This window comes from Nestor notabilis, unplaced genomic scaffold (assembly GCF_000696875.1).
Source record: "Nestor notabilis isolate BGI_N333 unplaced genomic scaffold, ASM69687v1 scaffold20290, whole genome shotgun sequence".
In the NCBI taxonomy this organism is placed as follows: domain Eukaryota; kingdom Metazoa; phylum Chordata; class Aves; order Psittaciformes; family Psittacidae; genus Nestor; species Nestor notabilis.
This window is the reverse complement of record NW_009912681.1, coordinates 1-15,270: the sequence shown is the minus strand read 5'-3', so window position 1 is coordinate 15,270 and position 15,270 is coordinate 1. Positions and strand designations below refer to the sequence as shown.

Sequence of the window (15,270 nt, the reverse complement as noted above, 5' to 3'; positions counted from 1 at the left end):
CCTGACACCAAAATGAAGCCATTTTACCATCTGCCTCAAGTACTTCACATCCTTGCATCAGGAGTTAAATTTCAATACTAATGAATAGCTATATACTGAAAAAGTCATATTTAATCAAAAAGTGGTCTTATTAGACTTTATAAAAGAGAATAAATGTGAGTTCTTGTAGCATCTGTATGTAACTAGTAAGTGCATGAAGGAACTGATCAAGACAGTTACTAAAAACTGCCCTGCCCCACTTTGTCAGCCTTTGGCCACGCCTTCAGCTTTCTTGGTCACAAGTTTGAAGGCAAAAGCAATTACCACTTGCTGCAAATTAACCTTGAAGCCTCTCACCACCTCTGCTGGTACCAGTCAGCTTCTCAGCTGTACTCTGATACGCAAAAGCATTCCAGAGGAAAACAACTACCATCAGACTATTTCCACTACGCTAATGCTACACCAGCCTCCATCTCTAGTCAATAGATGTTGCTCAGGTTCAACACAGAAGTTGTTTTAAGGGAAGGAAAAAAGAAAACAAAGCAACAAATCTTCCTATGCCCCTCTTAATCTGAATATAATCTCTTTATAAAATTTGTCCTTATTTTGTTGCTACAATATCTTAAATAACTTTCCTGTAACTGTGATGACTAAGTATGCCTATTTACCTATCTATACACGTACCAGTACACCGATTCAATAAATTAAAGCTCAAAACACTAATTGCGAGCACAATATTTACAAACTGAAATAAATTAAGGATTAACATGTGCGTGACATTAAACCAGGATCCCAAAGACCCCACCAAGTAACAACTGCCAACTTCCATAGGAAAATTTTGCCAAATGCTGCGCTGCTACCTGAGGCCAGGAGTGCGTGTGCAGGCCGGAGCAGGGCGAGGAGCACAGGGCTACGTGATGCTCACCCAACATGTTCCAAGCACGGGGCCAGGGATTTCAGCCTTTTGGCCCAATGACCTGAGGCCACAGCACTTGCGTGGTGACAGCACCACAAACCCCAGGCACTGGAATAGGGACCTGTATGTGTCACTCCAGATCTGCAAGGTGAGCTTCAGGGGGAGAACACATAACCAAACAAACCCTGAAGTTTTTACTAGAAGTTACTAAGAATAGTGCGTGCCAGTGCCTCACAAGGATGAACTTCTTCCCAGTATCTAATCTGTATCTACCCTTTTTCAGTTTAAAGCCTTGCTTCTTTGTCCTATCCCTATATGCCCCTTCAAAAGCCCTTCTCCAGAATCAAGAGGACTGAAGCAGATGAATAGCTAAAGATGAATCAAGCTAGATCAGAAAAACTCTCAATCATCAGTCCTTTCCTAACCAGTAATAAATCACTGCTTTCCTCCTTTCTTCCTTTTTCTCTTCATCCTTCATTAAGAAATTCATCCCAGCAGAACTAGGGAAAAGCAGGTGCTCCCCTAATGCAGCACAGTGACTAAGCAAAGGTTCTGTGCAGGACACGGAAGACAATGCAACAGTTGAAGCTTTTTACATGCAGTGCCCATGATATCAATGGTTTTCCTGCATATGCATGTCCACAGTCCTCTCGCAGCTCCAGATTTCAGACTGACGTAACAACCAGTCTGGTTCCGACCTGTGGGTACAACAGAAGAGGCTCTTGCAAGCTTCACTGCACTCAACTTTATCAAATCAAAAATCAAGAAAAATAGGAAGCAGTGTGAATTAAGGCAGGCAGCCACCTATGAGAAGCATCCCTACCTGAAAAATTTAAGTATCATCTGCCCTGTCATCTTGGGCTGAAGGATTATCAAACCCCATGAACCCCAGGAAAGGTTTCTGCTGACCAAAGAACTTCACAACCGATCTGGCGATTCAGCCTCTGCCTAGGAAGGAATCTTTCCAGGCCAGTAAAAGCCCAGGTTTACTGAGCATGTGCTGCTTTATGGCTTTATTGCCCTTTCCTGGCACTCCCTTGTCTTGTGGGCATTTGCAGCCCTGGTTTATAGACACTTCCCACGAGAGAGACTATTTCAGCTTTGACGTGAAGCTAACTCTAGCAGTAGAAGGAAGATTTTGCGCTGGCACACAGAGACCCTCGGATCCGAACTGGTGAAAGAAGCCATTTAACCTCACTCTGCAGGTCAGTACCACATCACAGGTCCTCCAGTTAAGGCTACATCCCCATTCCTGGCATCCCTGACTACTTATTTTCAGCAACTGCCTGTAAAATTAAAAGGTGATAAGCCCATACAATTTCTCTTGTAATCTAGTTTTTCCAAAGAAAAAGTACAACTCACTGGTACAGAAAGTCTCCATCAAGAATGGCTCAGATGAGTAACGATTATATAAATATACTCATGCTATCTCTTCTGAAGGTACAGAACTGAGCTGATCAGCAGACTCCTTAATAAAGGAACTGAGCTGTCTCACATCATTTTTGACAATGTACAGTGAGGAGATTAGAGCTTAAAGCAGTTCAGGACGGCTCCAAATAGAGTAACTTTGAGTTGATCAAACACCTTGCAACACACTTACAGAATCCTCACAACAGAGATAGATAAAACCTGTGCAAACTTGCGAGACAACTGAATTTAAACTGCCTGTGAACAAGAAGCACACAGCTTATTGTTTCTGCAGGGGGACTTCTTTCCCCCCCTTACTATTTTTACACACACAAATGCAGTGATCACGCTGCAATGCTATACTGCTAAAGTCAGAAACGAGGGCAGAAGAATACAACTGTCCCCTAATATTGCCTGACTCTACGTGACATAGCACCTCCTTCATTTATCTTGCCTGTTCCAAGTCTTTCCTCATGCTGCTAAAATAAGCACCGGGGTAGTACAGATCTCGAAACCCCCAGAGCATTTCAAAAGCCAGTTTCTCAGGACATCTAAGAGGTAACTTTAAGACTGAACTTGGATCAATGACTCCTCAGAATATACACAGCCCTGACATTTACAACGAACATGACCCCTGTCTATTTCCAAAACCTTAAATCTTTTTCTATCCCATCTTCCTAGTAAGATCTCCCTTGTAATTTGATTACTTTGAGGAATATAAATTTGGGGAATGAGGGAGACAAAATTCTGTTTATTTTATTGACCTATTCAGAGGGTTCTGACTGAGCCTGATGTCTTCACCAGGCACAGATAACCTGGAGACTTCTATCTTAAGAGGAGGAACTCACACAAACAAACAGTTCAACATGCCTCTCCTCTTATATCACTGAATTGGGAGTTTAATGTATTTAACCCAGTAGAACAATTGTCACTAACTAGTATGGAACATAAAACACTTGGAAAGGCAGGTAGTTCACAGGAATTGGTTATTTCTATTGAGGTATCTAACATCTTAAACTTAGGAGTACTGGGCTAACCTCTTACCAACTTCAGAGCATTTATTTCGGTAATCACTTTTCATAGCAAATGTAAAGACAACCTTTAACATTAATTTCCAATATGCATACAAAAATAGTTTCTTACTCTCTTAACCAGTTTATGAAGTTCTTTTGCCACTTTCCAGTCAACATCCCTCTAACTGAAATAAGTCAGCACAATCATCTGGATAGGCTGCCTGCACACTGGACAGGGTTTGTTCCTCTTCTTCAGTTTCCTGGCACACGTAAAACACGACATGAGGTGTCCTGTTTTGCCATGCACGATGCAGCCGTTTTTGGGTCTGCTCTGACATATGACACAGGGCTCTATGCTGGTAACAGGCAGGCTGGATTCCATGCTCTCCTCTTTGTCTTGCCTTTCTCTCTTCTCAGGTTCTTTATAGTCCTCCTGGCTGCTACAAAACATGCTGCTCGATGTTGATGGTTGGGAGTAATCTTCACTTTCCTGGGACTCAGAAATTTGCACTGCTTTGTGCTCACCCTCCTCCACAGCTGGTTCTTTATCTTCAGTCATTTTCACTTTCTTGCAGTCAGGGACATCAAAACCTTCTTCAGACTCTAGAGGGGAGGAACTTTCTAATTTGCTCTCTTCCAATTTATCACTCTTTTCTTCTGGAAGCCAGTCCTCACGAAGAGCCCAGCATCTGTGGCAATGGCGTGGAAGTGGAGGATTCATTTCGCTACATTCGGGACACTTCCAGTAATCCTTTAGTGAATTAAAGGTTGGAACAGCTTAAACTACTTGGAATGCTTACAACTGAAGTATGCAGAGATTATATACAATTTATTACTGCCAAAATAGTAGTTCAAGATATCTAGTGACTTGTTTATACTTTAAAAATTCCACTTAGTGTTTGGCCTCATTTTACCTTTCTAGATTAAAGTCGTCTTGATTTTAAAGACTCTCACACTTTCTTTATGCAGTAGATTGATGAAATAAGAAGAGGTAGAATAATGACGACTTATTATTTCTTATGTAAAAATTGAAGAAACCAGACCACAAGTCTTCGGAGAACCTCATGAAAAACTTATTTCTGACTAAACGGTCACCAGGTCCAATATTTTCAACAATGGCGCTTCTGAAATGGCAACTACAAGCCTGAAGAGACATTTACCCAGAGGGATGCTAAACTGGTGATGTGCAAAACGGCCAGGCGAGGGCACTCTGATACAGCAGTAGTAGAGAATACAGCCATTTAAAAAGGAAAAAAAAGCATCTCTCTCTCAGAGGTTACTCCACGCACTATGCTGAAAATAAGCCACGATCTCATTAAAAATACGCTTTTTTTTAATGAGAAAGAGCCTTCTTAGAAATAATGCACGCGAGAGGGGGAATAAAGCCAAAACCAAATCAAACCAAAAAGGTATTCAGAAGAATCAAAAGACTCTTTTTAGTCCTGAATAACAGTGACATCAAAAGCTTAAAAGACCAATCCTAATTCCTAAAAATAACACAGTGCTGTATTTTTCCATTCAGAGGCAGTGCTGGTTTTAGGTGGTGGCTTGCTCCATGTTGTTGTACACACACAGGAAAGCGCCTCAGTCACACAGACCAGCAAAGGGCTGGAATGCTTCAGACAGTTTTGGGCAACAGCTTTAGTCACGCTTTGACTGTGAAAAGCAAATACAGAGATACACTGCATTTTAAGCCTAGTGTGTGCTTTTTTCACACACATTCACATACTCTGCCTCAAACCTGGGAACTGCTTCTCACGTTTCAAGAATGGTCTCACAGGGTTGAGAAAAAGCGTCAAAATGTTCTTCATTTTACACAACTAGTCTGAAAAGAGATTTCCCTTCACATGAGTATGTTACAGAGTCCTTCATTCAGGTTGGACAATAAAACTAGATCTTATGATTTACAGGAAGAGGTTTTTAAATACACACGTCTAAGTTTGGTTTTGGTTTCTTTTTCCCCATTTTGTGCAAAAAGTCAGATTTAGGCTCCATCTAATTTCCTTCCATTAAGACAGTAAAACCATAAGTTAGTGTGATTCTTTTTTCAATGGATTAGGAAGCTTACTAATAAATACATACATATATTTTATATATATATTAATACGCCTATATTCAGTAATTAAAATACTGTACTGGAATCTTCAAGCATAAAAGAAAAAGTTAATTTAATTCTTAAAAAAAAATGACTGGTAGCAATAGAATTCATCTATACTCCCTGATTTACTCTGTGAGTTCAGCAACTATGATGCTTTGCCAGCCAAGGCTTTACTCACAGCTAGAGAAATCTCTGGATCTTCATCAAATGAATCAGCATCACTATCTTCATCCTGGTAAATAGTCAGCTGATACACCTGGTTTAAATAACAACAAAAAAAGTATAGATGTAACTGGTTTGGGGCACTCAATTTAAAACCCGATAGATTTTTAGTGCGACAGATTGTCTGCTAGACTTTTAATCAACTGTAATAAGCAGCACACATACGTTAATTTACATCAGCAGGTAATGCCACACAATCTGACAACTGGTGTGGGGGAAGACAATTCCCTTCACACTTGTAACACAGTTGGAAGAAAAATGCAGACTAGACAGGCAGTACCACTTTCCAGAGCAGGGGTGATCCTCCCCTCTGCTCTACACTGGTGAGGCCCCACCGAGAATGCTGTGGTCAGCTCTGGGCTCCCAGGCACATCAGAAACAGAGCTACTGGAGAGATTCCAGTCAAGGGCCACATACTAACGTATCAGATGAGCTCTCACATGAGGGAAGGCTGAGAGAGCTGGGACTGCTCGGCCTGGAAAAGGCCCAGTGCAGCTCCACAGCGCCATAACCCGGTGTGCATCAGCAGAGTCAGTCCCATTCAGCCTCTCAAGCATCGGTCATGTACGTTCCTGGCAAAATCTGCCTCTGGTACTTACCCAATCTTGCCATGAGCTGACTCACCTCTTTGAAGTAACAGAAAACTAACCCAGAAAAAAAAAATAATTTCCCACTTCATTCTTGATACCTAGATCTCTTGAAAATGCTGGTAGTCACGATTTTACTGCCTTCTTGCTCCCTAATGAAAGTTTCTAAAATTGTGTTTCAACAGGTCTATGAAACATTTACATTTATTCAGAGATACCCCTTTGTAAAGACTTACTAGGAAATGTCTCATTTGGTATCAAAAAGTGTTGTCAAAGCTCAACACATTTCTGTAATTAAGAATGTAGAAACAGACTGAAGTACACACACTGCCATCAACTCCACCAGCCAGGAAGTGAAGTTAAACTGACAGGCTTTTCCAGACTGTCAAGAGCAGAGCCCAGGGAAAGTCTGCACTGCCCCGGTTACTGCCTGATGGGTACAACCAACTGCACAGGCATGGATGCACTTTATGACACAGCACATACAGTCCTGAAGCACACCTGAAATACACCTGAAGAGTTACTGCTTCTTGTTGGAATCTCAACAAGAAGTATTCCTGTAAGTTTCCTTCCCCCTCTCTCCAACCCTAGTCAAAACAAAACAAAAACCCAAACAAAACAAATTTGTACCTCATCATCTTCATCTGTGAGCTCCTGCCCTTCTTCATTATGGCTATAATCTTCTGAATAAATAGACTCAACTTCAAACTCTACACTGAACTGGTCTGAAACAGAACTGTGGTCAAACCAGTCAGAGTTTTCACTTAATGAACTGGCATCAAGATCCTGAAAAAAGAGAAAGTACACATTGAGCCTTACACTGCGTATCCATAACCAGTACATAATCTATGTACTGTTAACATAGCTCCTACAATAAAACCGAACTACTCAGTTTAATTAGCTGTGGAAGAAAGGGGACCACTGCTGTTACACAGAACATCTTTTATGAGCCAAACAAATTGTATGGAGGTAAAAATAAAGCTAGATCCGAGAGGCTTTTGTCAGCTCTGTAATAAGAAGCTGTAGTCATCCTAGAGCCAGTTTAAAGGCTGCAGCTACTGTTTCACAAAGGATCTCCTGAAAAGTTAAATTAACAGATGCAAGAAGATGCTGTCTTTTGGCTGTGTGTCATTAAATTCTCTATTCTTATCAACTTCATCAACTTCGAGATAACAGCCAAACAACTGTAAAAGAGCAAGAGTGAAGACACAGTATTAGTTCTGTCAATTCAGAATACAATGTATGACCAGGAACCCTGTTTAGCTCTTCATAACTTAATCTAACCACAGATAATTTACCTCAGTGTTTGCTGAAAACAACAATAAAAACCAGTAAAGGCTTGGAAAATTTATACAGCTCATCAAGGCAGTTACCAACACTGTACTGGAACCACCAACTATTCTGAATCACAGAAGGTCCGTGACCGCTTTTATTTTCTCAGCATTGTAAGCAACAGTTATTTTTCAACTAATACATAACACATAAAATACATCTGGCATGTATTCAATACTGTGCCAAGCAGCAAGAACCTGATTTTTTGAATTAAAAAGAATACTCAAAGATAACATTCAACTTTGCCAGCAGATGTATAGAGGACTCCACTCCACCCACCCACCAACTTTTCTTTCCACCCCTTTTCTCTCCCGACACAGCACTGAAGGCACTACTGCTTGTAATTAAAACCACGATGTTTGGAGATGCATTATCTGCACTTCTCGTATCTGCACAATTTGTACCACAAAGAAAATACCTGACTTACAGGGATGGAAAGGCAATCTGTGGAATTGCTGCTATTGCTTCTTTCACGGCACAGACCACTGACTACACACCACGAGAGACTTTCATCAAATGTCAAGGAAATGCTGTCCGACTTGTGTCGTTTTCTTCTGTCGTTGTGCAGATCATCTGAAGAATCTTCTTCTGGGCATATTCAAGAATTTTTATTAGTCAAAAAGCATCTATGCTATGTGCAGTTTTGAATATTTAAAATACTTTAATTTGAAATATTAACCTAGGTAGGAATTTATGAAAAATAAAGTCATTCAGGTATTATTTTATGGGGGGAAGAAAGTAAAGGCACCAAAAAACTTAAGAAAAGACACAGCAACACTAAGAAATGTGAAAAATGTGACATTTCTGAATCCACTATTTCAGGGGCTGGCTTTCCGCACTTGTCCCCCATCAGCACAGCTTGTAAATGGCACTCTCCATGTGCAGGAAATAACACAATTACAAATTTGGAAGCATTTTTATTCCATTTTACGCATGACTCATTAAACCCATCCTAGTTTTAAGAAACACAGTTAGGATCTTAATTGTCCCAGCTCCTTTTACAGTCAGTAGACAGAAAGGCACTTTCAGAGGGCTTCCGAGTCCATCCCAGAATCTGAAGGGAGATAGAGCGACTAGCTGCCAGGTCACACGCATGCAAAGGGCCTCAGGCTGTGCACGGGAAATTCAGGTTTCAGTTTCAGACACCTTAGCAAATGTCTCTGTTAACAGTTGCACTGTAATTTTATTTACTCAACAGGATTTTTGTAACAAACCATTATGACTTTGACCACGCACTAGCAAGGAGATCATCAAGGCATACTATGGTAAACAGAAGTCTGAGAGCATTGCTTTAAGCTGTGCTTATTAAAGATGCTTGGTTTGAAGGCCAAAAGACAATGCCTTTTAAATACATTATGTTTTGAAACAACTGCCTACAGCACCAGGAGTAGGGGGACAGCACTTTAGGGGAGGGTAAGTCAAACTTCAGCTCCACTGACTCTTAAGAGCGTTTGTAAGGAGTAATTTTACTAAAAAAGGCATTGCAAAGTCAGTACGTAAGTGCAGTGGCCTGAAAACACCCCCAAAGAGGCCTCTCAACTTGGCTCAACAGACTTGGGTAAGAGCCTACTGCCCCCCTCCTGGGGCCTTCTGCACCCACCCCTTACTGGCCAGCTTCTCCCTTGCTTTGCAAAACACATCCTGGCAATCCATGTGTCTTCAAGTGTTGAATCTTTCATTGTAAAAGAAAAGAGAACGAAACACTTGTACATACTTTGAGACTTCTCTTACTTTCCCTTGGTGCTTCTTGGCTCAGCCCCTCTCTTTTCTTTTTCCGCCCTGAGAGCCCCACCAAACTTAGTGCCATCAGGCCCAAGGGTTGCTCCTGTCCATCGTTGTCCTCATTTAGTTGTCATGGCTCCATGCTGTACTGATATTGTGTCACCACAAGGTTTCTATACTCTATATAAGCGGCTCCAAAGGAGCCGCTACCATCCCAATTTAACAAGAATAGTGGTTTAAAAGGAAGATTTCCTATAAATTAGAAAAAAAGTGTATATAAAAACACTATATTAGAAGAACTTTTAAGGTTGCAACAAAATAATAAATGGATGCAAAGACAAGAGTTAATAATCAAACCTACAATAAGTAAGCACAACGCAGGACCTTACGTGCTCTGGGTGATGCTTAAATATTACAGGTTGTGATGCTTAACTGAAGCTTTCCATCCCTTTATCAGTTTTTGTTACAACATTAACATGTTCTTCTAATGTAGTGCAAACCGCTGAGCAACGCAGCACAGTGTTTGGACTGACTAATATAACAGTGGCCTACAATGAACACAAAAAATACTATACGACAGCTGAGGAGCTGAAAAATGTTCCTGAGGAACTGTAGAACGGAGATTCTATGCAGCAACAGAAGGTCATCACTGCCTTGGTAATTACAACCACCAAGTCATGAGGTAGCAGAAGTGATGGAACAAACTAACGTAAGAAATTCCACAGAATAGTGCTTAAGCAGAAGTGTAGAGAGCACTTCTGTTGAGAAACTTGAAGTTATTATCGTTTATGCTGACCAGCTTTTGTATTTGAAATTCTGGGAAGAAACAGTCCACGTTTTTAAATTGTATTTGCCAGTGATTCTTGAATAACCACAGTAAATAGGAAGAGCAGACAAATACGATGCTTAAATCACCAGATGGTTTAGAAAGTGCTTCATGAATGCTCAGGTACCTAAACATATCCAAAACTGTCCCATGTTACTACCAGACCTTTGACGTCTGCCACCAATGGAAACTGGTTTTAGAGAGCAAACAAAACGTAAAATTTTGTGGCTGTCTACAGAGGGAACTAAATGAATTCAGTGACATCAGTCTATTATAAACAAGTGTTCTGATCATGAAGAGAACACAACTGATTTAAGTCCTGCTGATGTGGACAAGTTTAACAGATCTGTGGAACAAGTTATTCCATCATCTTACTAACAGTTCTAAAGATCCAAACCGTAACGTGACAGTGGAGCAATGCAAGGAGTCCTGTATTTTCTTCTAGATGGAACATTTTTTGTTTAGATAAGCAGAGAAATATGAATAATATTTGTCAGTATCTTTCAAAGCCAGTAAGGCAACAGAATGTACTTCTTTGCCTATGTGGCTATGCTACTGAAAGCTCTGCACTATGGATCTGCCCATACCAGATTCACTGTGTGTCCTCCTCCGAGAAGATGTAGTTGGTCGGGAAGTCACATTCGATGAAGTCTGCCTCTCTTCTAACTCTTGCACAGATTCCTGGTTAACAGAAATACTGAGTAAGCCTGAGCATGAATAGGAGGTAAAAGGCTGGAATCAACTAACTGCATCCAAACCACTGACACCATCATACAAAACCAAGATTTTATACTCAGAAGATTTATTAATAAAAAAATCACCTTAAGAACATTTTCTTCAAGCTGAAGCCTGGCATCATCCTTAGGTGTGTCAGCAAGTGCGGAGTCTGAAATCAAACCAAACCAAAAACCCTATTATGACACAGCAAAAAAAAGTCAGTTTCAGGCTCAAAAACATTAGAATAAAAGCAAGTGAAAAATAAACATTAACTGCACACAGCATTTACAAAGCAGAATTTACAATCCATTTTCCATTTTGCAAAAATGGAAAAAAACCACCTCATTCTTTTGCTTTTCAGCTGTGTGGAGCACCTGGCCTGTAACATAACTGAAGTGGGAAACTGTGGAGGAAAAAGAAATCTCAGCCATAAAGCAGCTCAGAATTTTATTAGAAATGCCTTCAAAAGAAGGCTGTGCATTAGCTGGGATTCTACAGATATGGAAGAATATCAGTCAGGAAACATTTTACACTTCTTTGGAGAAGTATACTTTACTAGCTATTGTCTTATGGCGAACACTGAATTAAAAAGACACTAAATAAAAGAAAAATTAACTCTTGTTAATTATATATGTCTTCTACCAGACAGACCCTGGATGATCTTTCAGGAGAAGAATTTAAGAAGTAATTTCAGTTTGCAAGCGTAACAATAAAGGAAGCATGTCTCCCATCTTCAGCAGCTGAACTGCTTTTAGGCAGTATCAGAAGCAAAGGGTGTCTTAACATGGATTCAGAAGCCAACTTACAGGATGGCTTCCATTGTTTAACTTTGAGTTCACTCCCTGTCCTGTGTTAAGTCAAAAATTACAGCTACATTTTTTTTTCGCACTGCAGGAAAGACGACTGTATGTAACAATCCTCCACTTACGGAGTGGCTATCCACAAAGTCATCCCAAAACCACTTTTTAAAGCACACAGACCTTTTAAAACAGGACTGTAGCTGAGGGTGACCAGTTCTAAATGTGCTCCACATGCAGGTTTGAAAACTATACCAGAACACTCTAATAGAAAGAGTAAGAAGCATTTGCCCTGACTTCCTTGCTGGCACAAGTTCAAGATGATAAATTTTCATATTTAAACTTTATACTGTTGAGGGCTTTATCCGCAAGAAAAACAAGCAAACAACTAATATTTCAATTGTGTCCTGTGTTCAGCTCTGCATGTGTTTGGTTCCAGTCCCAACAAAATTACCCAAATGCTGTTCAGATTTTTGTTTTTCTTCTCCAGAAAAAAGAGCCTCTGCTTTCATTCACTATTTGTGACTGATCTGGACAGTACTGTGGAATCACACAGCTAATTATGGAGAAATTCTCCCAGACCAGCTTACCTTGTTGATTGACTGCTATCAGATTTCTGGAAATCATGGAATATAGTCTCCTTAGATGGGGATAAAGAAAGATGTTGCAAGTTAGCTACATTATAAAAGAGAGCTTACCATCTCTGAAGATTCAAAGAGTTTAAAAAGGCCATACGCATTATGTTCTCCAGACTTTCAGAAAAGAATCCTGTTTTACCTGTGCTCTTTTACTGAAAAGCTTGTTACTCCAAATAAATCCCCCAGGAGATCATTTGCACAGTGTACAATATGTTGCTGTTTTTCATCATATAACTGTTTAGACATAATATATTGTCCAAGATAGAATATTACCTGTAAAATAAACAACATACATAGACATTAAATACCCGGGTTCTGTTGTTTTAAGGGAAAACACATTAAATTCACTGAGATTTGCTTTTCTGACTTTGATTCCCTGAAACTCCCTCTGAGCCCCAATTTTCATCTGTCTTTTGTCCCCAAGTACTCTGCTATTCTGCTCAACACCAGATACATTTGTTCAGATCTTGAGAAACTGGCTGAACAGCATCTGACAAGTCAGCAGAACAAAAACAATACCTTGTCTCTGTGTCTTGTAGACAAGCTGTGAACTACATAGTCCTATCCCAGCCCCCCACACGTTCACCCAAAACAAAAGAACAATCTATTTGTATTCACTATAGTCTGCCAAAAAGTTCTCACCTCCTTCATAGTAAAAATATCCTTTTCTGCACCAGCTGACTTTAACAACTTCAACAACAGTGGCTTTGGTCTAACCTGTGTGGGGAAGAAGAAAAACAGTATGCACCAGTTATTCACCAAACAAAGCTATTTATACAGGCTGGCTTCCTCCTTTTGTATTAATCTGATATATAAACATATGAAGCTACCCACATGCAAGTTATTTTTGCAAAGTTAAACTTAAAAGAAAATAACACAATCCCAAGCATACTAAACTCCTCATACACCTCTTAGCTCAGTCCCCACTCTTTCACTGGCACATACAGATTCCTCGATTTGAACCTCAGGATTCATTTGGTAGTTCCTACTACAGGGCTGGGCGCTGGGGAATTCAGCTCCACTCCTTTAGCCACTACACTTACTCCCAAAGGGGAGGGAGGAAGGCAAATGGACCTTTCTGGCTATCCCTCAGATACAGAGTGCAAGTCATGAAGTAAAACGCTGGCCCAGCTCTTTCCCAAGTCTCTTCTGTGACAGGTTCTGAAGCTGTTTCACCTGTGAAGACTTTTCTCAGCTGGGATAAGCACATACCCTGTGCCTTCCATCATATTTCCATCACTCCTGCCTCCACAGTGGCCTCCCACACACCCACTGTGCCAGCAGAGCTGTATCTGCAGCCAGTTTATGACAATTTCTGAGGTAGAGGAGGGAAAAGTTAAAAATAACAATTAAAAAAAAAAAAAAATCACTTCCCCCCCCCCTTTTTTTTTTCTCCTCCTTGTCAGAGCAGTGTCCTGATCCCAGCCCTGCACTGTTCCACAAACGCCTCTGCCAGTACCAGTTCAGGTCATGAGAACAAGCTGCACAGGCTGCCACAAACTGCAAAGAAAATGCCTGTAGAGCCACTGACAGTTCCAAGTGCAGTATATTTAACACTAGCACGATAATTCTCCGAATAAGCTAATATTTAGCTACCCTAATATGTTCCCTAAATAAAATATATTACGGAAAGTAAACATTTTACAGAAAAATGTGAATAAAATCCCATGAGACAAGGAATAAATGCTTTTTTGCGGGGGGAAGGAGGTGGGGTGGGGACAACCTCCCTACATTCCATTTCAAGTATCTGCTAAAACCAACGTTAAGTTTTAGCCAGTTAAAAAGAGATGAGTTGCACAATAATCACACATACCTAAAACAATAATGAAGCTTGTGCACATTATCTGTCTATTCACTCCTTCCAAGTGCTGAACTATTTAGAGCATTCAGCATATATTACAGTTCCATACAGAAAGCAACCAGTAACTTAGGAAAGTGCTAATGACGGCTGAGCACGGGAAAGCAAAGCAGTTTCAGATCTTCGAATCCACAACTAGACCCATGGGTTCAGATCCTTTTACTCCCCAGCCCTCTCCCCAACTCCTGCAAGTTCTTATGTCATGCAGATCTGACAGCAGCTAGCATCACATTACGGTGATTTAAAACCAGTAAGAAACAAACAGAAAACCAACAACCAACAAAAAAAGAAAAAAGCCAACTTTGAACAGCCTGCTGCTGTTACTTCACTTTTCTGAAGTTCTGCTATCAGTCTGCATTTTAAGCTTTACCCTTCTCATAAAGCCCCAGTTCAAAGTCAGTGTAAACATGCCGTTTTTAATACGTATCTCAGGTCTAACACACAGGCTTCTCTGCTGGGAAAACTTACACAGAAAGCCAGGGCAGCCGAATTGTCACCTTATCATGGAAAGCCTGAATATACAGAGCCATAAACACAAGCGAAGACTCTTATCACAAACGGCGTATGAATTCCAATAGAAGAGAAAATGAAAATGCCAAATTCGTAACCCTTCAGTTGTAATGACAAGGTTATTTTAAAAACATTTTGCATGACAAAGATCTTCCACAACTCTTCAGTTATGAACTGTTAACAATTTCCACCACGAAATACTTACCATGATCAAATCGGACCATAAGGTCTTTTTTCATTAAAAATAGCGACCCGACCATCAAAGGTCTTCAGGAAATGGGGTCTAGACCTGAACCATCACCCCCAACTCTAAACCACGAATGAGACAGATTTGCTTCACAATTACAGGATCAAAGAGGGACCATCTTCACCAGATTTCCTGGCTTTTCTCTAACCATCGCTCGCTGAGCACCGCATCCCTTCTGAATTAGCAGATAAAAACTGCAAAAAGCAGGAAAAACTCGCGTCCAACAGAGCTACTGACCAGCGCCTGTTGCTCCGAGGCGGTGACAGAAGAGGCATCCGTAAGGGAGGACATCTTGGTATTGCACATTTGCCTGCAATAAAAAGAGAACAACGTTTTAAGGGGGGTCACACAGCCACATAACCCAGATCCCCCGGCACAGCCAGCGCGGCGCTCCGACACCC

At 40.7% G+C, this 15,270-nt stretch overlaps 1 protein-coding gene across 2 annotated transcripts; it reads right to left on the bottom strand.

Moving 5' to 3' along the window:
* Positions 1-3,352: 3,352 nt before the first annotated feature.
* MDM2 (MDM2 proto-oncogene, E3 ubiquitin protein ligase) lies at positions 3,353-15,178 on the bottom strand. 2 transcript variants are annotated; one of them, XM_010020736.1, is made up of 10 exons: positions 15,107-15,178; positions 12,897-12,971; positions 12,394-12,527; positions 12,207-12,256; positions 10,924-10,988; positions 10,690-10,783; positions 7,982-8,142; positions 6,853-7,008; positions 5,592-5,669; positions 3,353-4,066 (listed from the first exon to the last, which is right to left on the bottom strand). In XM_010020736.1, the coding sequence occupies exons 1-10, from the start codon at positions 15,173-15,175 to the stop codon at positions 3,497-3,499; spliced, it is 1,452 nt and encodes a 483-aa protein (XP_010019038.1). In that variant the 5' UTR covers positions 15,176-15,178; the 3' UTR covers positions 3,353-3,496. The 2 variants fall into 2 exon arrangements, with proteins under 2 accessions (XP_010019038.1, XP_010019047.1); XM_010020745.1 differs by having other exon boundaries at positions 3,497-4,066; positions 7,982-8,139; positions 15,107-15,175.
* Between the last annotated feature and the right edge of the window lie 92 nt (positions 15,179-15,270).

Excerpts from the sequence above, each read along its gene's own strand:
- MDM2 (XM_010020736.1), bottom strand. The coding sequence starts at position 15,175 with ATGTGCAATACCAAGATGTCCTCCCTTACGGATGCCTCTTCTGTCACC. Across the intron at positions 12,972-15,106 it reads CCTCGGAGCAACAGGCGCTG|GTTAGACCAAAGCCACTGTT; the intron begins GTCAGTAGCTCT and ends TTCCCCACACAG. Across the intron at positions 7,009-7,981 it reads CAGATTGCCTTTCCATCCCT|GATCTTGATGCCAGTTCATT; the intron begins GTAAGTCAGGTA and ends CTCTTTTTTCAG.